This window comes from Blennius ocellaris, assembly GCF_963422515.1.
Source record: "Blennius ocellaris genome assembly, chromosome: 3".
Lineage (NCBI taxonomy): Eukaryota > Metazoa > Chordata > Actinopteri > Blenniiformes > Blenniidae > Blennius > Blennius ocellaris.
This window is the reverse complement of record NC_137652.1, coordinates 27436393-27464104: the sequence shown is the minus strand read 5'-3', so window position 1 is coordinate 27464104 and position 27712 is coordinate 27436393. Positions and strand designations below refer to the sequence as shown.

The 27712-nt window shown below is 43.0% G+C and overlaps 4 protein-coding genes across 6 annotated transcripts in view; 1 reads left to right on the top strand and 3 right to left on the bottom strand.

The window, feature by feature from the left end:
- Positions 1–476: 476 nt before the first annotated feature.
- On the bottom strand, positions 477–9632 carry slc25a23a (solute carrier family 25 member 23a). Of its 2 annotated transcripts, none has more exons than XM_080494270.1 (12): positions 9500–9632; positions 8173–8394; positions 6547–6670; positions 6359–6446; positions 5400–5511; positions 5040–5198; positions 4769–4921; positions 3480–3593; positions 3193–3360; positions 2961–3108; positions 1484–1666; positions 477–1068 (listed from the first exon to the last, which is right to left on the bottom strand). In XM_080494270.1, the coding sequence occupies exons 2-12, from the start codon at positions 8368–8370 to the stop codon at positions 1058–1060; spliced, it is 1458 nt and encodes a 485-aa protein (XP_080350396.1). In that variant the 5' UTR covers positions 8371–8394; positions 9500–9632; the 3' UTR covers positions 477–1057. The 2 variants fall into 2 exon arrangements, with proteins under 2 accessions (XP_080350396.1, XP_080350395.1); XM_080494269.1 differs by lacking the exon at positions 9500–9632 and adding an exon at positions 9054–9292.
- On the top strand, positions 9011–13207 carry LOC308128638 (regulator of G-protein signaling 5). 2 transcript variants are annotated; one of them, XM_080494272.1, is made up of 5 exons: positions 9011–9120; positions 11417–11473; positions 11561–11613; positions 12664–12827; positions 12901–13207. In XM_080494272.1, exons 2-5 carry the CDS (start codon positions 11427–11429, stop codon positions 13066–13068), a joined length of 432 nt encoding a protein of 143 aa, XP_080350398.1. In that variant the 5' UTR covers positions 9011–9120; positions 11417–11426; the 3' UTR covers positions 13069–13207. The 2 variants fall into 2 exon arrangements, with proteins under 2 accessions (XP_080350398.1, XP_080350397.1); XM_080494271.1 differs by lacking the exon at positions 9011–9120 and adding an exon at positions 11204–11332.
- A 1710-nt stretch (positions 13208–14917) lies between these two features.
- cUnh19orf53 (chromosome Un C19orf53 homolog) lies at positions 14918–15959 on the bottom strand. The gene is made up of 3 exons (XM_080521114.1): positions 15856–15959; positions 15499–15554; positions 14918–15395 (listed from the first exon to the last, which is right to left on the bottom strand). Exons 1-3 carry the CDS (start codon positions 15941–15943, stop codon positions 15249–15251), a joined length of 291 nt encoding a protein of 96 aa, XP_080377240.1. The 5' UTR covers positions 15944–15959; the 3' UTR covers positions 14918–15248.
- Positions 15960–18898: 2939 nt separating this feature from the next.
- Positions 18899–27712, bottom strand: part of mri1 (methylthioribose-1-phosphate isomerase 1) — a 9379-nt gene continuing 565 nt past the window's right edge. The window contains 8 exon segments of the mRNA XM_080516439.1: positions 18899–21349; positions 23284–23508; positions 23602–23700; positions 23703–23777; positions 24013–24169; positions 24171–24183; positions 25574–25737; positions 25739–25798. Of these exon segments, the coding sequence (XP_080372565.1) occupies positions 21216–21349; positions 23284–23508; positions 23602–23700; positions 23703–23777; positions 24013–24169; positions 24171–24183; positions 25574–25737; positions 25739–25798 (927 nt within the window). The 3' untranslated portion in view covers positions 18899–21215.

The window sequence follows — 27712 nt, the reverse complement described above, 5'->3', positions numbered from 1 at the left end:
TAATTGAATTCCACTTGGCGATACACTATACGCTGATGTTTATATTAATTTGGAGATGAATTGTTGTTCAAAACCAGAATCTGATTTAGATAATCTCAGATAAAAAAATAAATAAATCATTTGGAATTCTGACAGAGTGACACATAAAGTCTTCCTGTGTTTACACACTGGAAAACACAGATAGTATTCCAGAATGTAGTTAGAATATTTAATACCTTGCAGAGGTTTTACTCACTGGCCATTTGGGCCATCATATTTAAACTCAAGGTCAGCATGAATAAAAAAATTAACCAGAGCTTTTCGAAGTGGTAGGCGTGTTGCAGCATCATTGCTAAAAATGCGGTTTGTGATAGTGTTTACACTAGCAATACTAGAAACTTTACACACTGGAATGCAGTCTAACACAGCACCACTGTAAAACTACAACCTCACAAATATAAACCCGGGACAAAGTGTTACCTGTTATTGTATTGCTCTCACATGTAAGTTGTATTTATTGAAATATTTTGTAACATGGATCCGTAACATTCATACATGATAAAAAAAAAAAAAAAAAAGAAGCAGAACAGGAGTACATTTGGAAAAGGAACACAATGCATGATTGAAATATAAATACTAATGCATCAAAAATGTTGAGTGGCAATAAAATAAATAATCTAAATGTTTATTAATACAAAGTTTCCTCTTTACTGCAGTGCTTATAGTAATACTTGGCAGCTCTGGACCATAAAGTGTTAAGAAAGAGTTAAGAAATCTCTTCTTTGCATAGGAGCCAAAATGGCACATAAGAAAAAAGGTTTCTATGAGTCCTTTGTACTTTTTGGTGTCTCTGCTGTGAAGATAACACCAATGTGCTTTATTCAGTAGTACTTATTCCAGGAGAGTCTTTCCTTTTGTTTTCAGTCACGTCCCCGAGGTCAGTCAGAAATACTCTGCTGTTTTTGTCGTTGCTGCAACAGGAAGCGTCAAAACCCTGAATGCAGCTTTTCCGGTGCGCAGCCACTGTCGAACTCTCTCAATTAGAAAATCCTAACATTGGATCAAGCGTCCGTCTTCTCTACATTTCACCTGGGGGAGAAAATAACGCTGTGGGAATGTAACACGGCTTCACGGGTGAGTAACACTTTTACCTGCTCTCTGGCAGGTTCATGCAAATCGCCATCAGTCCAAGTCGAGATGACAGCAGCAGCAAAATGCTTCCACACAAGACGCTGGCATGCGCTCACTGCAATGCATCACACCTGAAGCTCTGCCAATGCACGTGAGCTCGACTGACTGTTAAAGCTTCTTCAGAGGAGATTATGCGTTAACATATATTTGCTTCTTCTCAGTCGTCCGTCCTGAAGAGATTTGTGGTTTTTTCGGGACGGTCGTCGGTCGAGGCCCGTTTTCTTCATGCGCCGCTAACAGACCCGTGCACGTGGATGAAAAACAACCTCAAGCAGTCCATCCTGTTAGCTTCCCCCTTTCCCTCCCCTCCTACCCTCAATGTTCACTCCCAGCATGATGCGGGTGTACTCGTAGACGACGTAGGACACGCTGACGGCGGGAATGACTTTCAGGAGGTTGGGGGAAATTCCTCGATAGAGTCCGGTGACGCCTTCCTGGGACACGATGTTGCGAATCAGAGCCAACATGGAGAGTTTCGGGGCTCCTTTCATCGAAGCTGATGGGAGAGACAAGAACAGAAACATGAAAGAGTTTGCATCTCACTGTGTTTGATCCATTTTAGACATTCAGATACGTTCCAATACGCTTTCTCCAGAAGATGGCTCTGGAAAAAGCAATCAAGTGGAGATTTATCCATTATTTATTATCATTATTCAATTATTAGTCATGAAGTCGTTAACATCAAACTCTTAAAAAAAAATTCCCATTGTCTTCAAGATGGCAAATTGACCTTCAGGAGGAGACTTTTCTGTCACACTGAGACAAATGGCTGATGTATAAAATCAATCACATTTTAACAAAAAGAGTCTTTCGTGAGCTAAAAGTGTCATTATTGGTTTTTTTCATAGTTCAAATGGTGCTGATTTAAAGAGAAACTATCAACAAAGCAGAAATAAACACAAACAAGGAGTAAAGTAGTAAAGTGTTCAGGTATTCATATTTTAAAAATATTTTGTCTGACCTGGTTTTATTTTTGATTTACTTATTTTGACAATTTTTGTTTTAACTTGGTACAAGTTAATACAGATCTGACACATAAAAAGCCTCCAAAATATATAAAAAAAACAAAGAATCAAGTAAAATACAGAAACTTGAATAAAAGTTCCCTGTTGAATTCAATCACTGTAAAACTAGGAAACTAGAAGCCACAATTCAAAAGGCCAGATTTGTCATTACTTTTATATTTTGAATATAAAACAGAATACTGGAAGACGAAAAAAGAACTGACAAAATACATTGAAGCTCGCAAAAGGATACTACTCTCTTTCCTTTTCTTTATTTCCTTGTCTTTCTTTCTTCCTTTACTAACTTTTGTTTGTTTGTTTTGTTGTTTTAATATATCCTATTTCTGTCTAGACGAAGTTAACCTCAACTACATTCTCTTCAGGATATACTGTCCTGTTTTTTTTTCTGTTTGTGTTGAAAAAAAGAAGAACAACGGAAAAATCTAAGGACTAAAGGGAAAAAAACCCAAACCAAAATACTGGTTTCTTTTACTTGAGCTGGTTGAGTATAATGTTGAGCACTATTAATACAACCTTTAGTGACTATTTGTGCTGAATGTGATTATAAAAAGTTTTAGTTTTTTTTTAAGAAACTGATCTGAAAAACATTATTTGCACTTAATTACAACCACACAAAAAAAACAAAAACCCTAAAACTCAAGAACCAAAATGTGACTTTCGGCCACCCAGCATCTTCACAAGACGTCTCATGTTGTTATGATGTCCTCAAATTTGCTGCCAATGTCTACTTATGACCGAGACATTTATAAACCACGTCATCCCGACCTTGGGCCTGCATTCGGGTGCGGATCAGTGCCAGTGGGTAACTCGCCAGCTGGCCACAAGTGCTGGACACGGCGCCACAGCCAACCAGCACCATCACCCCCGGGTCGGCCAAACCCCTGTTCCTGTTCAGCCAGGAGAACTTCAGCGTCTGCAAAAAAAAACACAACACAACACGGTAAGAAGAAGAAGGGACAGTCGGAGAGGTGCGAGTGTGTTTTCACGCTCCCCTTACCTCGTAGACGGCGAGGTCGATGCCGGCGTAAGGGACGATGCTGAGCAGGTTGGGGATGTAGCCCTTATAGAAGGCCCTGACGCCTTCCTTCTGGAGCATCTGTCTGGCGCAGTGTGCCATTCCTGAGTACTGACCCGTTTTTCTGAGAGTCAGACGGGTCTTCAGCACCTGAAAACAGGACAAGGAAAATACTTTTTTTCTTCTTTTTTTTTTGAAATTTCAAATAAATCAGAAGCTCTGCTCGTGTGGGTAGAAATGCTATTGTCCGTGTATTACCATGATATTACCTCCATGGGATAGATGGCCGTCTGAGCTGTCGCTCCAGCCAGAGAGCCGGCGACAAACCTCTCATGGACCATCAGATTCCTTGTTTCGTTCCCTCCGCGGATCACAGTCTTGATCTTTAAAACGTTAAAAAAACAAAAAAACAAACATGAAATACGATGAAGATGCAAAAATTGATGGGAGTATTACTCTGCATTATGAAATCTGAATAGGACTGCTGAAAACTTACTGCAAGATTCCAGCAGTCCTATAAATAACCTGACACATTGCGCAACCTTGATCTGATACATGTGGATGTGATAACTGTGTTTGGGTGTGAGTGTAGTGACGGGGCCGGGCCGATCCAGTATCGGTATCGGGTTCTGATATACAAGCCGCTTCTGCTGAAATGAGTCCACGTGTGTTTACCTGTCGGCTGCTCTGATCGCTCGCTGCAAAATGTGGACTGGATTTCCTGAACGGAGGCGAGTCTCAATGAGACGCGGAGTAATGAGTCCGGAACTCCATTCCACAGTTTACAGCCAGCTTCGCACGCTCGGGATGTAGCGCCGTTGTGCTAACCGACTTTTCATGATGACATGTCACTGTTTGTCGCTGATTTTACGCTCAAAACGCCGCAAAGTATCGACGTGAATGTTTGCAAAGCCGTCGTACAGCGAGGCGGACGCTCTGCCGCCAGACGTCACCGTTTTAAAAACGCCAGCTCGCCGAAGAGAACGGCACTGGCCGCGGCATCAAAACACCTCGCTCCTCCGCGGTAGCAGGCGATTCACACCTCCGTGAAGCTGCGTCCTCCTCCACGCTAAACTCCCTGAAAAATAGTCCCAATCATTTGTGTTGCGTGAGAGCTGGAAACGCTGCAGTTTGTGCTGCGTTGATAAATGATTTATCCAGGGATTAGTAAAGTAATTGTGAGGTTGTAAAGATAGAACTAGTTTATTATGAGGTGATGACGTCACATAGACCCTCACATTGTCCTCATGGAACTAAATAGTTGGTACTGCTTCCTTTTCTCACCTTCTACTAACCTCAAGTTGTCTTTAGAGAGAAAACATGCAAACATTCCTACATAAAATCAACAATAATGATAATAATAATATACAGAGCTCTTGTATCGGTATTGGCAGATATCCAAATTCGGGATCGGATCGGAAATGAAAAAACCTGGATCGGTGCATCCCTATGTCAGTGTTTATGATACCTGCATGTGAGCAGCAGCTGATGGGGGGGGGGGGGGGGGGGGAGACAGAATCATTATGAGAGCAGTAAAAAAAGACTGGATGCTTCTCACCTGTTCATAAGCTGTGAATTTGATAGCCGTCTCTGGGGCAATTTTGAGAACATTAATGCCATTTCCCCTCCACAGTGACCACGGCCCCCCTTCCTTCAACATGACCTGGAAACCTGTGAAAACGCTCCCCGTGAAGTCGGAGGAGCCGTGAACCTGGCAAGAGGAGAACAAAGACGTTATTGCTCCCTCCGAAGCAGAGCGGGGCGTCACGATGACGTGGATACGTCCCCAACGACAAGTGATCCGTCGGAGCGCCGGCATCCTAACTCACCTGGCGGAAGACCTTAATGCGATCTAGCGGGGCGGTGCCAGTCCGGGAGACGGACCCGGCCAGGGCCCCGGCCATCAGCTGGCGCCACACATAACCAGACTTCTTCTCCTCCTCGGAAAAGTCATCTGGAATGGTCAGCTGCTCACCGATATCTAACATCTACTGGAGCCACAAAGGTCAGAGTGAGCTTGAAATAAGAAAAGAGTGAATACAAATGTTAAAATGTTCTTCATTGAACAGGTGACATGGGCTCTGTTGCTCAACAGGTTTCCTTTCATCTATTAATTAATTTATTTACACGATGACAACATCGTACAAATACTTATTGTCACTGAGAAAAGACACGATGTTTGACCTCACCATCGAGTGTTTCCAATAGCGTGCAACTTCCTGCATGTTGGTCAGAGGGTTGAAAAGGAAATAGTCCCGCCACTCGTTCCAGTCTATGGTCATGGTGCCGTCCTTATCCATACTGAGACAAACATTTAACAAAAAGAAACATCCTATGAATTTCGTGGGAAGTAAAATCAAAATGCTTGCGTTGTGTTCAAAGTTAATATAATTCAATTATTAGATCCATAATTAGCTCATGATCAACGTGTCAAACATTCTTATCATTTGAACTTGTGTAAATAAAAACAAACAGTAATTTTATTTAATTTTTTTAATCTCATGGAGACATTTTGTAATCACGTAAGTAACATCATAGTCAGTAGTGTTAGAGTACATTAAAAAAGGACTTTTTAATAACATGTTTCACGTGAAGCTCAAAATAACCAGGTGGTCATTATTATGGAACTGGTTTGAAAACTGGGTTCAAACCGGTTTCTAGATAGTCTCTGGTCCAAGTTTAACTGGTTTCTGGTTTATAGCTTATTTTTTAATACTCGTTTGTTGGACTTGATTCAGATTTCAACTAAGTCGAGATTATTTCTTTCCGTTTTCACACGTATAGATTTGGTTTCGAGTCAAATTTTTTTTAAGTGTTTTGGAACACTTTAAAACGTATTTTTAGACCAGACTGGTCTAGAACTGGTTCCAGACTGGTCTAGAACTGGTTCTGGGACTGACTGTTGACATGTCATTTAAAATGTCTTCTAATTTACACTTTGTTTAAATTGTTCTTCAGATGAGTTTAAACAGGTTTTGTCTCGGTCCTGAATTGTTGTTTGACGTCAGACTTTGAATTTCAGAGACTTTGACAAGTTCCTCCTGTATTGTCGATGTGACGGTGAACAATGTCATGAGATATCGAACATCTTTCGCATCTTCTGTGAACGCCCTTTATTCATTTCCAGCGTGAAGTGGCATTGACTGACCTCAGTAAAATCCTGGTTGCGTCGTTCATGCTGATGTTCACACCCATGGAGCGCAGGCAGTCGCGGATCTCTGTCACATCAATCTTACCTTTTAAAGAAAAGTAACAATTTGTAAAAAAAAAAAGTTACAAATGTTTAAATGATTGTGGAATGAATTTATTGGTAACCGTGACAGAGTTGCTCCCGACCGTCATTGTTCTTGTCCAGCTTGTGAAACATGATTTTCAGCTTCTTCTCGTGCGCCCTGAGGTACTGGGTGAACTCTTCAAAGTCCAGCACGCCGTCGTGGTTGGTGTCTCCGGCCTCCACCATCTGACGGCGCGCACACACACACACACACACACACACGCAGACACACACACAGGCACACACGAGAGGCAATAAAACACGACTGTAGTTCAAGGAAAGAAAAACATTTGGTCGGTCAGAGGCGAGACGTTAAAGAGGGAGCGGAGCTGCAGAGCAGCGCTAGGAAACCTTTCTTATTGGCATCAGGGTCAAAAACATTCAAACAACCGACACAAAGAAGTTGAACTATCCTTTCATTCAGCTGTAGAGGCTCGCTAAAAACAGCATGTTCAGTCTTTAAATGAACCTCTACTTTCATTGTCACCAAAAAAATAAAACATGCAACTATGTACAATTTGAAGTTACGTGTTCAAATTGTCTTAAATATTACTATCAAGTGGGAATCATGAAAAATATTTGGACGTATGAACCAATTACAAACAAATCAGTTTAATGCCCCCGTATAAAAGCAAGTTGATTTAATAAGTCTATTAAATCAATTTACAGTGGCAAAACACTTTTATTTCTTCGTTAATAAGTAATTTCGATTGAAAACAAACACGCTCACATCCATATGGGAGTCACATGATGGGACTTGTAATGTGCGAAGAGAGATCAAGTGTAGAAGTGAGAGAAAGGTTACAACTATCAGATTACACCTTCAGCTAAAATAGACCACAGGATGGCCAGCAGGCATCAAGGGGCACACACACACACACACACACACACACACACACACACACACACACACACACACACACACACACACACACACACACACACACACACACACACACACACACACACACACACACACACACACACACACACACACACACACACACACACACACACTGATGTGTTTATTTGTATGGGATGTAGAATAAACAAGTGCCACAACCTGTAAAGTCACGAGTTTTGCAATGGCCATTCTGAGCTGTGAACTTTAGGATAAAAAAGCCTCAGCATAGAAAAAAAAACAACAACAAAATTAACAGTGCAAAGCATAATAAAAATATATACAAGATACAAAAAAAAAAAAAAAACATATTCGACACAGTCGAATCAGAAGCACCAACATTTTCTGCATCAAAACGGCTTCAACTTGAGTTTAAAGAGTCGTTTTCACATAAGCCACAGAGATAAAAGACGGAATGACAGAAAATAACCCAGATGCTTTATAAAATCAATACAAACAGACGGACTGAGGACGAGGCTGCTGCCTGTGTGTGTCCACAACACAACGTTATGCTGGTGATGTTCCGGGTCGTTCCTCACACACTGTCCACGCTGCGGATCAGAAAGGTTTAATGGAGGACAATGTGATGCTGGCACAGCAACTGGTGAATTAGTAGGAAATTATATCAAAGCAAAATCCCACTTTGCCTCTGATTTTGTACTTAGTGCTGGCTCAAATAAACGTATTGATAGGAGGTGCAGCTCTGCTCCTGTGTTGTGAATGATGTTGTTCTATTATACAAGTGCACAGCAGTAACTCACGACAGTGGTTATTCCTGCCGTCTCACCTTCTCCAGAGACTTCCTGGAGAAGCCCCGGCTCGCCAGCCCCGTCCGCAGTTCAACGATGTCAATGTGTCCATCTTTGTTGAGGTCGAGTTGGTGGAACAGCTCGGCCCAGCGTTTCTCCCTCTCCCGGTCCGGACCGCCACTCGACTCGCTGCTCTGACAGTGGGCCCGGGAAAACCAGGTCCACTGTGGTCCCATAACCAGTCCGACAGTCGCAGGCAGCTGAGGGGAGACGGAGCCTCGGTTCAGTCGTGACTGAATCACACAGAATGGTCTTCACACACATTACAGTTTCACAGTAATTTACAGATTTTCAAGCAGGTTGAACAAGGGTGAACAAGACAAGGAGGAGTTAAAACAACATGAAGACAACAAAACAACAACTGGGCTTTTTCGATCACTTTTGTGCAAAAATTTCACTTAATCTACATTGTTTCTTTTTTGTAGTATTCAGTATGGGTTTTTTTTCAGGTTTTATATCCTGTAATTAAAAAAAAAAAATTTAATTAAGAGAAAGTAATAAAAACTAAATTGAAACACCCTATAAGAACATTAATTCCTCTTCAGGAGTAAAAAAAACAAAAGAACATTATTATCATAATTATTGTTACTGCAAATGGGCAGATTGTGCGTCACAAGCAGACATGGCTTCATCCTGGGTGTGTGTCGATTATAAAACGAACAGATTGTTTTTAAATGTACGTTGCGCGGCTGGATCACACTATTGTAGACCATATATCCCGGGCCACCAGCGGTTTGGTGCGTGTGTGTTTGATCGATCGTTGCAATATTGGTTTATAACTTCACAGTTAGAAGTCGCTCCAACACAGGCTTGTCCAGACCCTGTCCTGCAGGGTGGAACTCTCTCCCAGCTAACACACCTGGTTGCAAACGAAGGGGCTCGTTACTTTCCCCAACCTTGGTGATGACGTCATCCTTGGATTGAAGGTAACGCTGAAGCAGGGAGAGACACTAAAACATGCAGGAGACCCCCTGCTGCAACAAGTTTACTTCAACAAATCGTTTTGTTGACAAAAAGATGACACGTCGTATTTGTCTTAAAGAGCTCCTCCTCCTCCACATTAATCCTAATCCGCTGCGATTAAATTATGAATTCAAAACAGTGCAGTTAATAAGAAGGCAGTGAGCGCGTTCTAGGATCTGTCGCATTTTGGGGATTCTCTAAAAAAATATTCCATAAGATCGCAGGATATCCAGGGGGGGAAAGGAAAGCAGTTTAGTCTCCACACACTCTGAAAACTGCAGTAACGTGGCTGCATGTCGTCTAATAATAAAAACCTGCGACCCTGTGTCGTGACGCACTCACGGTGTTTATCTGCCCATCGCCGGACGCACTGGAACGACGCACAGGATCCGGACGGGTCCGGAGGTTCGGTACCGGTCCGTGTTCAGGGGGTTTTTGCCGGGTGGTCTGTCGGTGGCCCCGTCTCGAGGAGTGCTCGTCGGCTCTCGCGGAGGAAGAAGAAGCAGGAAGCGAGAGAAACGCGCAGCCGCTGGAAGACGCGCTGGAACTGGATGTTGTTTTTTTTTTGTTCTTTACCAACTGTTCCATTTCATCACACACAAGCTACATTATACAAACGAAATCCGCACATTCCGTGGTTGTTCTGTCGATAATCCCTTTATTTTTTGGTTTGTTTTTGGGGGGAAATCGTAAAAACTGATTATCTTCAAATATCGAATATCAGTCAAATGTTATTCATCCTCAATAAAACTTTCTTAATAAGAACAAAATGAACAAAAAACACTGATTTCATACCATCGGATATAGTGCGATTGTTTGCCAGTGTTTTTATATTTCTCTCGAGTTTATTGAGGTGCATCATGGGAGCAAAGCAACCAAACGGACAAACAAACAGCTTTGTGTCTCCCGTTATTATGGGAAGTGCAAAAGACGACTGTCACGCATTTTCATCATTTACTTTTCAATTCTAGAAATCCCACCTCTGCATCATTAATCTGCTCCCTGGGTGCTGTACGGAAACTGGGATGGGTTAAATGCAGAAAACTCAACTGGCTGTAAGTCACCATCGTAGTGGTGCACTGCTCTTAATAGTGAAGTTAATGAGGGTCAATGCAGAGAAAACAAATCCCCAAACTCATCAAATTTCAGTTTTTTGACGAACTGTTAAATAAACTGTTTTCATTATGAACATTCACTTTTGTCAATACTAACAAAGTAGAATTTCATCTTTTGACCTGTAGAGTTACGGAAGTGTAAATATTATCTGACCAATGACTAAAGTAAGAAGTTATAAAAAAAAAAAAAAAGTCCCGTGGTTCTTATCTCATCTGTATTTTGTTCTTTCTGTTATGGAATCCGTAGTAAGGTTTGTATTTGCGTCTTTGACTTGAGTCCCACAAGAAATCCTCATGGATGAACAAAATCCACCGTTATCCGTTAAATGAATAAATTATAACGACTCTCATTTTGTGTAGTAAAGATTAAAATAGGTGATCATGGCAGAATGTGATTACAGGGAAAGTTTATTAATAATAATAATAATAATAATAATAATAATAATAATAATAATAATCTGATCAAATGTGTCACTTTGCTGCATGTTGCAGGTCTGGGACTGTGTGTGAGGAGAGCGAAGCTGCCAGCCCATCTGCTCCTCCATCGTCACTTTATTCCCTGTGATCACACCACAGAGGCCGGGCTTTGTTTATGACACATTATTAATGTCCCCTGACCACACACACACACACACACACACACACACACACACACACACACACACACACACACACACACACACACACATTCAAGGTCTTTTGGCTTTGATTGGTCCATTATTATGTGCTGGGTCTCTTTGTGCTTCCTGTTGACAGGCCTGCTGGCCCAGAGCACGTACACCTCAGCTCAATCAGACGCTTCTGTCTCGATACCGCTCACATTGACACACCTGCTTGTGTCGATTGACAGACGAGAACACACACGAGTCATCTACTGTATATAAGAGCAGTGTATTTTTGGTTTTGGACCTGGACTTGGAAGAAGGAGAACTGTAGACAAATTATAAGACACAGCTTTAGTGTGTGTTATTTCATTTTTCCCTTTGTGGGTTTGAAAAGCAAAACCAAAGACCTCGATGTGTAAAGGTCTTTCCTCGCTGCCTTCATCATGTCTGGAGAAGTGAGTATTTTGCATGTTCGATGCGAGTCGAACATGATTTCTGAGTTCATATGCGACTTTTTAATACGTCCGTCTGTGTTTCAGGGCAAAAGTGATGCGGGTGAAGTTAAGTCACATGGCTGAGGCTCACCACAAGCACAAGTACATTTACTGAAATGGATCAAGTACAGTTGGACCCAACTGAGCTGAAGCTTCGTTTTTATTTTTGTCCTCCGTCTCTCTTTTCAGGGTTCAAGATGTTAAAATCCTCCAGGACCTGGAAACTCTGTTAGGCAGCAAAAGTAAGTTTGTCTCTGAAGATTATTATTTATGGTGCAAACAAATACCATAATACTTCAAAAGTTTTTGGTTTGGTTTATAAGGTGCATAACGTAAAAAAGAAAAATGAGTAAAATAGCCTTTTAAATTGAATTAGAGTGTTTGTGAACAAATTATTCACAGGTATATTTCTGAAACATTCCAGTATTAGAAAACACATTCTAAAAAATTTGATGAATTTGTTCTCGTTAAACGCTTGAGGTCTACTGAAGAGGATTTATTCAACTTTATATGTTGTGAACTTACTTATGAAGAAGTAAGAAGTTTTAAATAATTTAAAATGTACCATTCATTCTATTTAATGTAACCGGTGTGAACACAGAGTAAATGCAATAGCAAATGAATACACATTTCAGTGCTTGGAAAATAAGAGTCCCTCTTTCCTTTAAAAGCAAACAAACTTGTATTTAAACTGACAAAGTGACAATGACTGGAAAAAAAGCTCCTTCACAGTTGAATTGGTCATCAGGAAAATCTCCGTTAATTTTCGGTCTTAATCAAACTTAAGAGGCGCTCAAATATGAAACTGTAAAGAATAAACGGTGTAAAGATTTGATATTTTGTGATTACATGGAAGAAACGACAGGCTCACAGTCATGTGACGTTTGCAGATATTATGGGATAACGTTGCATAAAAAGATCTATTTTCTCTGCCTTCTGCATATTTTTTCTGAATATAAAAAATGTCTCACATTAGAGGGAGCATGTCGCAATAAATGACTATTTTTCTTTTGCACAACATGGATACAAAGCAAATTGTTGCTTTTTTGGCACAAACTCTAAAAGGGTATTTATGGGTCAGTTGAATTTGGATAGTGGAAATGTCCATTCATGTTTTTCACAGTGTAACTTTTCACAATATCAACTAGAGTAACGGCACAAGAGAAGTCCTACAATCCTATTATTAGTTGTTGTAAATGTGTGGTCGTGCAGGAGAAGCTCTGCAGAACACTGAACCTTTCCGTTTATTGAAGACCGAACCTTCCTCCCCGTCTCTCCGCCGCCCTCCTCAGGCGCCGTGCAGGCCTTTCGCTGCTTCCTGTGTTCAGAGTTCAGCGAGGAGAACCTGGCCTTCTGGCTGGCCTGCGAGGACTACAGAGTCTCGCCTTCTACTCTGCACAAGGCCAAGGCCGGCAGCATCTGCAGCCGCTTCATCATGGCCGAAGCCCCGCAGGAGGTCAGCGGGACGCTTCAACCACCGCCAGTCAAGAGGAAAAGCTCCTTTTCAATAATCTGCCTTTGTCCGTCAGGTGAACCTGGACGCCGAGACCCGCGAGGCTCTGCTGGGCGGGCTGGACTCTCCGGGTGTGGACACGTTCGCCGAGGCCCAGCAGAGGATCTACACCCTGATGGCCAAGGACTCCTTCCCTCGCTTCCTGCGCTCCACCCACTGCACGCAGACTGCTAAAGCTGGTTAAAGCGCTCGCCTGCAATCCCAATAACTGGTCTGTACTGCTTGGCGTAACCAACGTAGTTTATCAGTTTAGTTTGACCGTCTTGTTAGTTTTGCATTAATACGGCAGCACTTTGTGCCCTGGATGTTGTGAACTTCAATTGTTGGTGCCTCTGAAGAAATAAACTAAGAGTGACTTCACGTGGGATTTAAATGCACACTTCATTAAAGAGAAGTGACTGATTTTATATTCAAGCAGTATGTTTTTACACACAAACCATCCATAAGCACAGTTATGTGGTTGTGGCTCCAGTCTGTCGATATCAATCGTCACTGAGTGAAATTATCCTCTTTTCTTCCATCAATAATTTGGATTACTGCTTAGAGCTTTTTATTTTTTTGTAACATGCTATATTGCAAACAGTTGAATTAACAGCAATTGATCAAATAGAACCTACAAAAAATACATTTAAGGAAGACAGACTGACATTAATGCTGTAACAATGAAAAAAATGGTTCAATATTAATTAAAATGTTTTTTATTTTAAAGTAACACTGAGGGATGAAGCAATGAAAAAATAGTATTACTAACTTACTTGGGCAGCTCTGGCTCAGTTGACAGAGTGGATGCAGGGTTGTAGGTTCGATCTCCATCTTCCCTGTCCATGTGCCTTTGAGCAAGACACCGAAGCCCATGTAGAACAATCACTACAAACGGTGTGGGAGCAGTTGAACAGCAGCTGCTCAGTGAAAATTATCGATCACGTAAAGCTCGTCGAGACTGAACGTGTCGCATCAACGTGTATTTAGAATTTAACACACTCAGGTTGAGGGTTCGAGTCCGCAGGAGCAGCTGCGTTGTTCTGGTGGGTAAATATGAAGCGTCCAAAAGGTACTAAAGCCAAACTTTAGAGATTCGTGACAACCAGCGGGACGCCTCAGCTGAACGGCTTCACCTTCGACGTCTCCCTCAAAATAGAAGTCTTATTTTGAGGCTGGTTGCAGCAGTGCATCACCATGGCAACACCCCAGGGGGAACTATAATACTGTGCAAGACATTTTGAAGGCGGAGATGTTTGATTTTAGTAACCGTTATAAAGAGAAATAGATACTATAGAAAGAAGAAACACCTGTCAATACAGAACTGCTACAAACACCACATATAGAAAACAAACTTACCGATTCCAACCTTCTGAAATCTGTCATCAAAATGTGCATTTCCAACATTGTTCCAAAACCCTGGTTTTCACAATGTGGTCCCTTCTTGCATTCAAATAGATGTCAAACATCCTATAATTTGTCATATCTCCTGACAACGAGGGATCTTTACTGGACACACAAGACTCAAATGGAAAAACTCTATGGAAGGAAAAAGAGGTGAAGAGCAGGCACAAGACATGTGAGCAACGTTGGTCCAAGTGTCTAAGCATTATGTAGAGTTTACTATGGAACTTCAGTTCAACTTCAAAGCAGATTTCGACACATTTTCTACATATTTTGCATCACAGCCTCCACCAGAGACGGGTGTGCTCGGAACGAAATGCAGGGAGGATCATCCTTGATTTCACTGTGGAAGAATTACTGCAAGACAATGATATAAAATATTGACATTACATTGCTTCCATTTTGTAGAAACGACTGCCTGTCGCTTTGTGCTTCATGCGATCAAACACCACTGAGGTCTTTAACCAGCTAAAACAGAAATACTGCCAGCAGGAGCACAGGACTCGGAACAGGCTGCCAAATATACTATAAATTACATAATGTTTAAAAACTGGCCAATGCCGTAAATCTGGGATATTGAAGGGGAAAAAAAGAGAATCTTTACAGTCGATTTGGTTTCAGTAAACAGAAAAAAAGACAGAAAACAGTGACTCTGTCAGGACGGTCTGTATTTCATAAAGTCTGATACAGGAATGATCAGCTGGAAGAATTTAGTTAATCAAAAAGGGGTGAGACATCTGAGAATGTTGTCGTTTCTATTATTACAATAAAATCTGAGCTTCATATACACACAATAACTCATTCCCACAGTTGACGATGTCCTGTGGTTCCTGGAGTGGAACAATCCACCAGCCACAATCCCTTTACATTCTCAGATAATCATCCCGACAGAGAAGAGCCTCCAGGGGATTTAAGAAATTAATCAAGAGGACATTCGCCACAGAACGCAGTTCATTTTGCCACATCATCACGCAGGTTGTTTTATTTGGAGCTGGGTCCAGGACCAGGGGCTGCTGGTTTTCCTTTACCCCCGGGGACTTTCAGCACACTCAGCCGCTTGTGGAGGGACGTGCTGGCTTTCTGGGTCACCTCCTTCTCGATCTTGTTCCTGATGGCCACCTCCAGACCCTGAGGGGGGAGAGGGGGGAGAAACACACCGTCAAGCTGCTGCACTCAGCATCAGTTTCTTCATTTAAACGTGCCGAGGCGGACTTTTTAAGCGGACTCTCACCTTCTTCAGCTTCTGTTGCTCAACCACCTGAGCCTTCTTTGGCGCAATGATCCTGCCTTTACAAGGAAATTAAACAAATGGTTAGAATGCATATATATATTTTTTACATTTATATTTATTATCATGCAAACATATCGGTAAAGAGGTTAAAAGAAGCAGAGGATGCTATGTGTTGAACTAAAACCCACATATTGTTCCGTTTGGGAAGACTAAACGGATTGGTTGTTTAAAACGGATATAATTGTAGTCAACGTGGTTAGCTAGCAGTTCACGTGTCTCGGTTAATCGACTAAAATAAAACCCCTGCCGTCTTCCTGTAAACACACGATTGAAAATCAGATGATAAATGACTCTTACCTCCTTTCTTCGGTCCTTTCTGTTTCTGTACGTGTTGTTTTTTTGCCCCTGGCCGCTGAGATTTAAACTTCTGACTACCTTGAGCCATTTTCACTGAACCGGAAACAAACAAATGGACGTCTTCTTCTTCTTCGTCGGTCCAATGGTTGAAAGTGTTCGAGCGCCCCCCGCTGGTTCTTTTGTTTAAATATTCATTCTATTGATCAATTCATTTCAAACGTGATATTTTTGCCATCTTATATTCTCCACCTACTCACATACTTATAAATATATACACAATTCAATAAACACTTTAGTGTTGATAGAATAAAAATTTTTGAAAATACATTTAGGAAAACTAGATAATCTATATTCAAGTAAACACACACATACATACATACATCCAGTGTCCAAAAAGGGGTAAGGAAGTAAAATCCTACCGCTTCTCCAATATTCAATTGTGTTACATTATAATTATCTTAATGTGGTAAAATTAAGACTTTTTAAAATAACTTATAATTTTTAGATTTTTTTAAAATGATTAACAAATTGTCATTTATTCAATTCAAGTGGTTGTATAAAAGTTATTGATCCTGGACAGTGAGAAAATACAGATGTTATATTTGACCATTTTGAACGTATATATTTTACCCGAGTTTATTGTGTTTACGCTCTTTTAAAAGTCCACTTTATGCCTTTTTCTTTTTGCCGACAGCCAGGTCTTCCAACTGCAATTTTATAATGTGGGTTTCACAACAGTCAACTGACTTTAGTGAGGTATAATTCCCAGTTCTCCCAATATTGTTTTCCATATTTTTCTGTCGCCTGAGCAGGAATGTGATTTCTTCTATAGTGTGACTATTTCTCCAAACACCTCCCCATTGGTTCAGGTTGGGATTTCTCTTCAGGTCTTCTTCCCTCCCAGCACGCTGGAGAGGACACATTGGGCTTATATTTGCCAATTTACTTTGAATGGTTTGATGCTTTGAGAGAATCGGCATTCAAAATTAAAAGGTTAGCCTTCATTGGTTTTACAACGGCATCATGAGACAAAGTTCCAGATAAACACAAGTCATTTCACTGTGGTTTTTATTTTATTTTTTTACTGTATTGAGGTGAAAGAGAAATCTCTTAATTCATGACTGCACTTTACAGCATTATATTCATATACGTATATATAAAAAAATGCAATTTTGAACTATTTCCACATGTTACAAAATTAAACCCAGATCAGGTGATTATCGAGAACAACAATAACATACTTGCACCTAAAGAGGCCATCTGAACAACACTCCTTCCACGGTCATTTCAGGCCACATTAATCATGTTTCATGACACAAGCACCTGCTTCCATTCATCAAATCAACGCGGAAAACGACGCGGCGAGCAGCTCTAAAATTTTGGCACCTGATTATGAGCCGTGTCGAAACCTCCCAAGGAAGAAGTGGTTTGATTATCTTGTTAAAACACAACAGCTGCTTTTGCTGCTGCTTGGAAAAGCATGGTGTGAAAACATGGCGTGATGCAGAAACCATTTGGCCGCGACCCCAAAAAAAAAAACAACCCCCAACACCATATCCTTGAATCTTTGGCAAAAGAAACAAAACAAAACAACAAAAACCAAAAGCACAAATTGTCGGTCGCTTTGGGTTTCGACATATAAAAACGTTAAGTGAGAGAGAGAGAGTGAGAGAGAGAGAGACGTGGAGAATTTTGGGTGGGTCCAGATTTCCGCTCGGCTGCAGCCCGGCGCACCAAGTGCTCGTGTTCATGCGTTTTGGGGTGTTTGGAGTCCGTGCAGGCAGACGGAGAGGTAGTGTGTATGGTTGAGGAGGCCTCCCCAGTGTGGTGTACAAATGGCCTAGTCACTAGGAATCACAATGTCATGAAAGCAAACGACGAACCACAGCCAAACAGTTAGAATCATGATTGCACAGACGAACGAAGGGAAGGAAAAAAATCCAAAACAAAAACAAAAAAACAAAAAAAACACATCTCGCACCTCTTTATCAAAGACTCCATAAGAAAATAATAACGCAGCGGGTCTAAGCGGCCACAGAAATTGCTACATATGTCTGGAACGTCGGCTAAAATTGGCCCCCGGGATAAACGTGACGTGTTCCGACTGTACAGGGGAAAAAAAACAAAACGAGAGATTATTCAAATACACAAGTGTTTCTTAACGCTCGCGTGTGACCGACCAGCATTTCTGACTTGAGGTTTTCATGAGTGAAAGAGGCGAGGATGAGAAGGAAGAGAGCTTTACATTGACAGCGTCTTATAGATATAAGTGATGTGAGCAGTGTGTGTGTGTGTGTGTGTGCGTGTGGGGGGGGGGGGGGGGGGGCTCCGCCGTGCTTCCTAAAAGGACGGAAGCAAAGCGGTGCGCTTGTTACCAGGTCTGGAATGGAGGAAGTGGGTCTGGAGGCGGAGAGGTTCACCGCCTGGCCGGACCTTCTGACGGCCGCCGAGTCGATTCACATGCAACATTAGAGTCCTGAGCACCGCCTGTGTGTAAATCAACCCTGCAGACGACACGTTCCACCACTTCAAACTCAATGCTGTGGGAATTTTAAGCTTCCGAGTAGAAAATTCACCATTTTTTTCCACTCACGACCAAACGCCTCCTTTTCGTAATGCTGTGCACATATTTCCTGATACTTCAGACACTAAAAACGTCCTGCTTGGTACGCCACCACCGCTCATATCGAAGCGGCTCAATGAATTAACCACATTTTAAACAAATGATTGCACCAGATCCAAGATAGACTTTTCAAATTTAACCTCAACAAAAGCATGAGAATTATTACACCTAATTTAATAGAACAATAAACAATACGTTTCCAAATTAAGTTTAATCATTGAAAATATTGGATATTCTTAACTGAGTTAAGATTATTTGGTTCAAATGGCTCCTGTGCATGTGAATCGATGCAGGACCCACAGCATGTATATACACCACCACCACCTCCACCACCACCACCACCTCCTCCTCCTCCTCCTCCTTCTCCTCCTCCTCCCCAGTGACATTCTTCGGTGAAACCAGATTCACCATCCAGGCCACAAAACTGAAGGAATTCGGGACGTTTGACTCACATTTTCAGCTTCATTTCAGTCAGAGGCTCTTAAAATTAAACACAATTTGTCAAATTGTTCATCGCTGAATTATCAGAGCGAAAATCACGAGATTAAATAAATAGAAAAGCAGCTCATCGCAGGCTTGTTTTGGGATTAACTTGACTGAAACACAAGTTTGAGCTCATCGTCGATCTGCAAAATTGTGAGACTTTGAGACGTTTCTAACCCTTGAAACGTCTTTTCAGTTCGCCTGTATTCAATCGCCCGGAATTCAGAGAGTGATGCGACGGCCTGGAGTCAAACTGGCTTTTGTTTTATGACGAGTCCAAACGGAAACGAGTTCATCTGAGTGAAATTCTACATTCTGATTGTGAGTGGCATCACTGGAGGTCACAGCGCCCCCCACAGGCCGATGCTGCAGTGCGGACGGGACCCTGACAGGAGCAGTTCACCCCGAAAATAAAGACAAATCCAACGAGCGACGACATCCTCAAGGTCTCTTAACATCTGTAGAGAGTGAAAACTGGATTTCTGTGGAACCATGATGACGATTAATCGGTTTAACAACTTTTTTTTTTTTTTTTTTTAAATGCGATGACTAATTTGTCTTAAAAGAAATTTTTTTTTTCAAATCAGCAGTAACTTTATTTTTCAGGTTAAAGGAACAAGAAGAAAATGCCTTAATGCTTGAGATGAATACAGGCTCCACAAGAAGAGAGGGATTTGATTTCTCGAGGCGGAAACGACAAGAACAAAGTTCTGACCGGGACTTTTCATACTTAAACAGCCGCCGGGAGACACGCGAGTTAAATATTCCGGAGTCTGGATGTTATGGAGAACAAACCGCGAGAGAACAATGACGTCCTCGTCTCAGACTTTAAATTTTTTTTTTTTATCCTCCTTTCAAGCGTTTTCAGTCTCTAATGGAAGAAACAGCAGAGCAGCTGAAACCGTCAGCTGTAAATCATCCCAAGTCCTTTTAAACTCTATTCATGCCGCTTTAGTGTTAAACTGGAAGTTGAACGTTTCCATGGATACTAATGAGAAAGCAGACAAACTAATTTGATTCGTTTGTAAAAAACTTCATCTCCTGAGGTATTTTAAAGTTGCACAAATAACTGATGAATCTTCACTTTAGGGGTGAAATACTCCTTTATCAGTGATGCCTCTTTTTTTTTTTTTTTTTTTTACAGAAATACAGACTTCAGTTCACAGCAAAAGCTGCTACACAGTTAAAATGACAGTTATGAATATTTTTTTTGTTTAATGGTTCGTCCTTACAGAGCAGGGCAACCTGCAAGGACGCACGTGTTTTGTGTATATTTCTACACATATGCCGATATATAGATATGTTATGAGAGTACAAGTGTGGTTTGATACTGAAGAATAGCAGGATGCAAACGAGGGGTGAGGTATAAATACAATATTGAGAAAAGCTTCAGCTGAATGAAACGAATCCACTTGTTCAAATTGTTGCTGCACTGGTTACAAAGTGAGCGCAAAGATACTAGTTTTTAAATATCAATAAGAATGTCTGTTAAAGTTCATGAGCTAGAAATTTAATTAGTCCTCTACAAAAGTGAACAAAACAAATTAAAATGTTAATATAACATTTTAGATGACAAATTTAAACCTATTTGGTTAAAATAGCAGTACCTTTGACTAGCATGGGTTAGTTTTCTACATATGTACAGACTACAAGCAAGGATTTTCATATATATATATATATTTACAAGTGGATAGCAGCATTTTTAGAAAGTACGGCTGCTTAAAAATTGAACAATCAGCCGTGTCGTTTATACGTTTGGGATTTTCTTTTCTCCTGCTCTTATTGAGGATGCTCGTAAAAATCAACTTGGTAAAGTCTCAAAATTTGTCTTCAAATAACTTGTGTGGGTTTTTAATCCAGCTGAGCTCTACGTGCTGTTGCAAATGCTACATTTAAAAAATAAAAAAAATAAAAAGGGAGGTTCAAGGGGGAAAAGGGGTTGAAAGGTGTCATGGAAAGAAGAGGATTGAGTGACATGAAGGACCACAGTAAGATCAAACGGAAAGGAGAGAGTGCACGTGTGTGTGTCTGCTTGACTCCCTGCAGTGTGTGCGTGCGTATGTGTGTGTGTGTGTGTGCGCGCGTGTGTGTGTGAGAGAGCGAGCGAAGGTATTTTTTTTCCCCCTTCTTCCTGTGTGCACCACTGACCATGTAACAGTAACTGTGCGCCAAACCAAAGCCCAGCAGTGTCCGTGCATGTTGTGCGGTGACGTGCCGACGTGCAGTGGCGCCCACGGGCCAGCAGGGGGGGGCTCTAGAGGGCCGTGAGGCGGCCGGTGAGCGCCGCCTGGAGCTCGGAGGGGAGGAAGACTCCCAGCTCTGTGATGATGCCTCCCGTGATGAGCTGGTGGGGGGTCACGTCAAACGCCGGGTTCCACACCTCGATACCTGGAGAGGCAAACGCAGGACGGGGAAGTTGATCCGCTGCACACACTTTTCAAACATTTGCGATAGAAAATAAAAAAAAAAAGTTAGGAGTGGTTGAGTGTCGTCGTGTCACAGCACCGAGGGATTCTGGGCCATTAAGACCAAGAGTTTACGTGTGAATTTCATGTTGCAGTTCTGCTCTTCTGACGAACACGAGTTCTACTGTAATGAGTCACATCAGTGGACCATAGAAGAAGAAACCGTTTCTTTGCTCTTCTGCACTTCCTCTGGTGCCCCCAGATGTTAAGGATCAAAATGTAAGTCGCATAAAGAGCCAAACCACTTCAGAAAAAGTGGCTTATAGTCTGGAAGGTACAGTAATAGTAGAAAGTAGTAGACAGAACGGGAAAGTGATGATCTGCTTCTCTTTATATTTATCTTTTCACACGTGCAGGTTTTTGGGATTTAAATCAAAGAGACCGTTGAAGCAGCATTTGGGGACTTTGTACAGATTCATCTCATATTATAACACCAGCATACATCCATTCCTCTTCTACCAGAGTACGGGGGGGGGGGGGGGGGGGGGGGGGGGGGACTGATCCTGCTGGCTGGGCGAAGGCAGAAACATCCTAACAGCCTCCAATGCATTGGTTCTTTCATACGTATAAAGTAGTACAGTGATTGAATCGTCTCTCCACAGCCAGTTATCAACACTCATGCACTCCTTCCATTGATGCTTTCTGAAAATAAAAAGACGGCCACTCAAACAGCTGGACTTGGAGCTTTTACCAAACACCACAAAAAAAAAGAGGAAACGTGTCGTCTTTAAAGGTTGAGCTACGGGTTTGCAGACGAGTGTAAAGGGAAAGTTCAGCCGAGGAATATCAATCAGCTCATAAAACAACTTAATGATTGTTTAGATGGTAAAGAGATGGAGGGAGATCAGGTGGATGACGGGGGGGGGGACGGGGGGACATGTGGTCTCTGGGGGCCACTGCGCTCAATAAATGATCTTAATTACTGTGATGCATCTGAGCAGCTCTCGGCTCCGACGACATAATTACTCAGCTCAACTCTCAGATACTCTCATCAGCAGTCTGGAGGACCTTTCCTCTCCTGGAGGAAGGGTCCAGACTGTCACTCTGCAAGGCCTCCAGCTTTAACAGACTGTTTTCTACTCTCTCTGCAGACTTTAAAAAAAGAAAACAACAACATGTTGATGCAGTGTTAAATACTGAGCATTAACCTGTTTTTACCTCAGGGCGTATGTTGATGCATGTGCATCTGCTCCTCAAAATAAACATGTTTAATATTTCTTTTCTCACTAACAAACTTCCATCCATCTCAAAAAGACAAGTTCTTTTTCTTTCCCCTGGGCAGCTGGACTCTCAAGAGTTCATTTCAACTTAAAACAAACAGGTTTTTAACTGTATCGTCGTGGTGCTGGTGCTTGTGGAGACGTGTTCCAAAATTGCAAAGGGAGCAGACTTTTCCCGGGGATTTATACACAATTTATAGCGTTCAAATAAGGAAACATCATGGAAAACAAAAGCCCTGACAGCCTGTTGCTTTAAGGTCTCTCTTTTTTTTTTAGTTGAAAACATTCCTTTAACACCAAAGGGCTCATGTCCTGGAGAGACGGTCTCCTACGTCTCCCTCCTTCCACACAACTCCTCATACCGAGCATCTCTCACTATCCGCGTTCGACAGGCTGAGGTGTGTTCAGCACAGAAAAAACAAAGATGGACGACCAAAGGTCGCTGTTGAGCCCAACAAAAGAAAGGCCAGGTGTATTTTGGAGACGGACCTTGAACGTCATCGGTTCGCCCTGCTGCTCTCTGGAAGGAGGCTCACACTCCTGAAAACCTCCACCAACACACGAAAACAGCCAAACTCCCAAAAGCCCCACTTGGTTTTTCAGCGACGACAAACGGCCAGGAACGCTTGTTGCTCACCGGGGGCGGCGATGGAGACGCCGTTTATACTGGTGAGCTCCTCCGGGGGGCGCACTTCGATGATGATGTCCCTGCCGCTCTCCAGGCTCAGGTCACACGACGTGCTCGGCGCGGCCACGTAGAACGGGATGGCGTGGTGCTTGGCGGCGATGGCCAGCTGGTACGTGCCCACCTTGTTGGCGGTGTCGCCGTTGGCGACCACCCGGTCTGCGCCCACCACCACCGCTGAGGGAGAGCACAGGGGGGAGAGACGGGACGGTCGGGGACAGGCCTGAATGAGAGAGAGAGAGCGAGAGCCACCCGACTCCTCACACACACCTGTGATGTCCATCTCTCTCATGGTGAGAGCCGCCATGCTGTCCGTGATGAGCGTGGCGGGGATTCCCTCGGCGACCGCCTCGTACGCGGTCAGCCTGGACCCTGGTTGTACGGCCTCGTCTCCGTGCAGTACATGCGCTTCAGCCGGCCCAGCGCGTGGAGGCTCCTCACCACCCCTACACACACACACACACACACACACACACACACACACACACACACACACACACACACACACACACACACACACACACACACACACACACACACACACACACACACACACACACACACACACACACACACACACACACACACACACACACACACACACACACACCATGACAGCATCAGCCCAATGAATATTTCAACAATCCCCGCCTTCCGTGGCTCACGGCGCTCCAGGCTCACCCAGCGCGGTGCCGTATCCAGCGGTGGCCAGCGAGCCGGTGTTGCAGTGCGTGAGGATGGTCACGGAGTCCCTCGGGACGCCCGACAGGATGTGCTGGGCGCCATAGTTACCGATCTTCTTGTTGTCGTTGACGTCGCGCTCAAGCATGTCTTCGATCGCAAGCAATTACACTGCAGGGGGGGAGAGGAGGGGGGGGGGGGGGGTGTCTGTCACTGCGGACGCCAGACGCTAATACAGACTTCATCACTTCCGCGCGGCCATCTTAGCTCAAAAGATGTGATAAAACTATTCATATCCACCGAGCAGCTCTTCAACACTACGGGTGGGACCGAGTCTCAGGTTCAAAGGATCAAAGCTTTGTGTTTTCGCGTGTTTCCACAGACAAACACAAGCGTGCTCCTGAGACGCCACAGCGCGACTGATGAAAGCTTGTGTGTGACGCTGAAAACAAGAAGAATCCGATGCGATTCGCTAGCAGGACCTCGACCTGGTTTAGTCCTGCAATTCAACTTTTTGAAGAGAAATATATATTGCGAGTTATTATTTGCAAAAATATTGACTTTCTGTTCCGTAAGCAAACGCCGACCCTCGTCTCTAAACGCGGTTTTGCGTGTAGTTTATTGTAATGCTTTGATGTGGTATTGCATGAATAATGCGACCTTGATTTAACACACGGATGCACTTCATAAAAAGGGAAAATCCAAAATGGTGATCAAAGCCGACGGCCACACTTACAAAATGCTTTCAAGAGAAAATAAGAAACTCTAGTCCAGTTTAAGTCGTCTGCTGCTGGGAGTCACCGAAAAAGCAACTCCTCCAAAATACTCCCGACACAATCTCTATGGAAATTGAAGAAAACGCAAGTTCTCTTAAATAGAATCACTGCACATGCACAACATGTCCAAAGTCAACGGTGACAATAAGAACAATATTCCCTCCAGTCAGGACTCCCAGTCCAGATTCTCCTGGGACTCGCTAGTTTTATAGTCGACCGTCACCATAATAATAGCCCATAAACCATAATTAGCACCCTCTACTGGTCATACATGAAAACTACAAAGAGTTTCAGCATTTCGGTGGAAAAGGACATCATTTTCACAACATCGCTGTGTTAAAAACAAAACCTTTCTGATGTCAAAACAACAAAACCTCGACCTGAAAACGATGCGTAAATGAGACCATAAGGCCACAGTATTAACCCATTAAACTAAACGAGTCATACTTTATTAATTCTCTTGAGGAAATTCATTTTCTGTTGCACTGACCCATCCTGCTTCCAGAATGTGGAGGTGCAGCGAGACGGGGGAATTGAACCACACCTCTTGTGATTGGAAGACAAACGCTTTACCAAAGGAGCCGCTGGCGTACTTCAATAACCCAAGACCGATGCTCAAACATCTTCTCTTCCACAGCTTCCTGTTTCGTCCTAATGTCAGACCAGACACCAACACCATAGTGCCACTGAGCTTCAGTGAGAGTCAGCGACCTGTAAAGCCTCAACACCTTAAAGGCCGACCAGTAAACTGGTGACTTGGCGTGAAAGCGCTGGCGACGCCTCACCTTTCTCTGAGCTGCTCAGAGTTCTTCTCCATGCTCTCGTTCTCGGCGAACTCCATCAGCTCGCGGGCGGCACGTCCCATGTTGACGGCGGTGGGCCGGGCCGACGTCAGGTGGCACAGCGACTCCCTGATGAAGGTCACCGGGTCGTCACCCCCGGCGCCCGCCCCGCAGTTCCACGGCCAGGCTGAGGCAGCCCACGATGGCGATGGCCGGGGCGCCGCGGACCTGACGGAGGCAGGGGGGGTTAACAGAGAGAGAGAACGAACATCATTTCAGTCCTCGTTTTCAAAGTTCTGATCCTCACGGAGGGTGAGAGATGACATGTTAGGATAAAAATGGAAGTTGCAGTCCGTTTTTTCCAAATCAAATCTACTTCAAAGAAAAAAAATCCTCAAATTTGTGATCGATTATAGGTTGAAAGTGACGCATCGACCACAAGATTCCTATAAAAAGTTTTTAATATCCTGCTGTCGAAACAAGTTGAGCAGCTCCACACTAACATGGTTATTCAGCAAAGTGTACATTGAGCACCGGTTCATTTCGTTCTGTTACTTTCATAAATCAAACATCGTTATTCACTGATACCACTTTTTTTTTTTTTTTTTTTTAACGACAAGAAACTTTCAGGCCCCGTCTATACGACAAGGCATCATCCACACAGTGGGCGTTATACAAGCCTGATTTCTTTTTTTTTTAAAGGCTCCAAAGTGGAAAAATGTGAAAAACGCCCCCCCCCCCGCCCCCTGACATTGATGTAAAAGACGCAGGTTTGCTGAGAACGGTGACATCAGCGAAACTCTGGCACTGCCGTGTGCCTTGCATGCGTGTTCCAGCTCTCTTGACTATCAGTCCTATTTAGCTTGGGACTTCGCTACTTGCGTGCGTTAAAACGTCGGCGCGCAGACCGTGATGCACCTGAACGCATCACGAAACGTTGTCAGCTGCTGAGGTTAAATCCAACATGGCGGCTCTGACAAAAGCTCTCTTTCATTACTGAAACAGTTCAGAGAAGTGCATTTCTGACAGCACCGAGGAAATAACCTGTGCAGGTGAAAAAGTTAATACGCCAGCTTCATAGACTGCTGTGAGGGGGCGTGGCCTGTGGTGATGGGGCGTGGTCTGTTGTGAGGGGGTGTGGAACCCTAACCCACTGTATCGATACCAGTATCGGAGCAAATACTGGTATCGATACATCAACCAATTCTTAGTTTGGAATAAAAGTGTTAAAAGTGTTAATAAAAGTGGCTTAAACACGTTGCTACGGCTTTAGTAACAAAGAACCAACTACAAATAACAAACCTGACCTGAGAAAGGAAATGTTTGAATGGAACCTTAAGCCTTCCGAGTATAAAAACACTAACTATATTGGACTTTTCACACAAGAAATCCTTTTAGCACGTAATGCTTAACATACAGGAAAACATAAATTAAAAAACAACAACCAAAAAATGCACAATTTACAATGTGCATCATGTTCGGGAGACGACGAAGCAGAAGCTTCCCTTGTTGTAGGAAGGATCCGTCACAGACAAGTTACACATCTACAACCACTTCAGGAGTGGAACTGCGATACAAACAAACAAGAGCTTGTTTGGACGCAGCGGACAAACTCCACACACGGAATCTAATTAGGACATCTTTGCCGTCAGGTACTAAAAAAAAACAACAACAAAAAACAAGAAATTATCCACATAAGCGACAAACTGGCCTTTCACATTTGCTCGTTTCTACTGAAACGACTCGACCTTTCACGACCTCACTTTGGCAAAAAGGCTGTAACTCAAGAGGCTCGACTATCTGCATTTTATCTCCGCTGTGCTACGAGTCCCTGACCTCCCCGATGGAAACGACCAGCTGGTCTGCAGGCAGTCACACTCATGACATGGACATTGCTTTAAACGTGTTTGTTAATTGTGCGCTAAGCCTTAATGGCTCATTTTATTTCACTAAGGGGTCTGTGCAAGTGTGCTGGGAATGGGTGAGAGCGTGTCTCCTGAGCTGCACAGACTCAATACAGGATGTGGATCTATTTTGCAGAATTTGTTGTGATACGCTGCACTTTGAACAACACAAGCTTTTAATGCAGCGACCGCCACACCAGTCTCTGACCGATCAGTCTGCATTGTCAGAACATCTCCC